Source organism: Orycteropus afer, unplaced genomic scaffold (assembly GCF_000298275.1).
Source record: "Orycteropus afer afer isolate SDZICR_OR568_19922 unplaced genomic scaffold, OryAfe1.0 scaffold00176, whole genome shotgun sequence".
NCBI lineage: Eukaryota > Metazoa > Chordata > Mammalia > Tubulidentata > Orycteropodidae > Orycteropus > Orycteropus afer.
Genome location: NW_006921763.1, coordinates 530,361 through 532,184, shown reverse-complemented (window position 1 = coordinate 532,184; position 1,824 = coordinate 530,361). Strand labels below are relative to the sequence as shown.

The following is a 1,824-nucleotide window of genomic DNA, read 5'->3' as shown; positions in this document are numbered from 1 at the left end:
TACTTTTTAAAAAGAGATCTAAAATACATCTCAATGATACCAGCTTCTCTTCTGCATAATTGATTGCATATATTAATGCCAACTGCATTTTTAAAAGCCTTTTCCTTATAATCACAACTGAACCACTTGCTCTTGTATAGTATTTTTTCCTTTTTGAAACCTGAAAATTTGATAGAATTCCCCAGTGAGACAATCTGGTCCCAGCTTTCTTTTTGTGGGGAGGATTTTGACGACTGATCCAATCTCTTCACTTGTTAGGGGTCTGTTAGGATTTTCTGTTTATTCTTGATCAACTTTGGTAGATCATGTTTTTAAGATTTTGTCCATTTAATCTAAGTTATCAAATTTGTTGGCATACTATTGTCCAGCGTATTCTGTAATGGTCCTTTTTATTTCTAGTGGGGCAGTTGTATTCTTTCCACTTTTATTTCTTATTTTGGTTATTTGTATCTGCTTTCTTTTTTCATCAGTCTAGCTAATTTTATTGATCTTTTCAAAGAACCAAATTCTGATTTGGTTATTTCTCTCTATTGGTTTTCTATTCTCTATTTCACTTATGAAAACTGTGCATTGAAAAAAATAACATTCATCAGCTCTTAACAATATTAAAAAGAAAAAAGAAAGGATGCATGGGATATGCATACATTCATACGTAATCTGTACTTAAAAAACAAACCAAACCCACTGCCATTGAGTCGATTCCAACTCACAGCAACCCCCATTGGGTTTTCAAGGCGGTAAATTTTTACCGAAGTAGATTGCCCCATCTTCCTTCTGTCTTTCTTCTGTGGAGCAGCTGGTGGGTTTGAACTGCCCACCTTCTGGTTAAAAGTCAAATGCTTGTGCCACCAGAACTCCTTTAATATGTGCTTAGGTGTTAAAAACAGATATTACCGGGTGGGAATATTGTGCTTCTGTTCTTTTTGTTGGCTGTATTTCCTGATTTTTCTATAACAGGCTTACAGTGTTTTTGTTTAAAAAAGAAAAGTTCTTCAAGAGTCAGTTGTAAAGTTCTCCCTGAAAATATGAGAAGGCATAGTAGATCTGACTTTGCTAACTTTCCCCCTATTACTCTGGACATGTAATCACCTCTGTAATTCTGGGACTGTTTCTACATTATGTGCATATACATCTAATCCTGACAGAGCAACTTTCTCTATTGCTTTAAGATCTCCTCGGAAATCAGGAGTGAGGCATTCCACAAGAATTTTTGGATTCCTAGAGAGAAAAAAAGATAAGTATCAAACTGAGGAAAAGAATTAATATAACTGTTGCTCCAACAAATTTTCAGTACTCATTCAGTATCAGTTTAAAGAAGTACTCAACATTTAGACTAACGCTCAAGTCTGAACATCCACAGTTCGTGACTCTGAATTCCTAAAATTTTTGCAAGTATGTATCTCTATGTACAAATAAGCTTTTTTTTTTTTTGAGAAATAGTCACATAATTTCCAGCAGATTATCAGAAACATTTATAACCCTCCCCAAAATTAATAACCACTGTTTTAAGGAAAAGATCTTAAATAAAAAGAATTTATATGGGACAGAAAATGTCCTTAGATTATACAAACAAATGTAAAAGCAAGTACCTTTCCTTTAAGTGGGATACAGTCTTTGCAAAGTGTTCAGCTCCCCCATCAGGCATATCTAGAAACAAAAGAATCTGCTGCTTAAGTTACAATGTCACAAGTTAGTTAAGAGCCAGTTTCTGAATGAGGTCATCACACTAACCATCTCGGTCCACAGATGTCAGGACAACATAATCCAGACCCCACTCTGCAATTGCCTTTGCAGTATTGTAGGGTTCATTGGCATCCAATGGGG

General features: G+C 35.1%; 1 protein-coding gene across 1 annotated transcript in view; it reads right to left on the bottom strand.

Annotated features, from left to right (window-relative positions):
- LIAS (lipoic acid synthetase) overlaps nt 1–1,824 on the bottom strand; it is a 37,558-nt gene that overhangs the window by 22,430 nt on the left and 13,304 nt on the right. The window contains exons 3-5 of the mRNA XM_007947170.2: nt 1,732–1,819; nt 1,590–1,647; nt 1,090–1,218 (exon numbers count right to left, since the gene is read on the bottom strand). Coding sequence (XP_007945361.1) covers nt 1,090–1,218; nt 1,590–1,647; nt 1,732–1,819 — 275 coding nt within the window. The remainder of the gene's footprint in view (nt 1–1,089; nt 1,219–1,589; nt 1,648–1,731; nt 1,820–1,824) is intronic.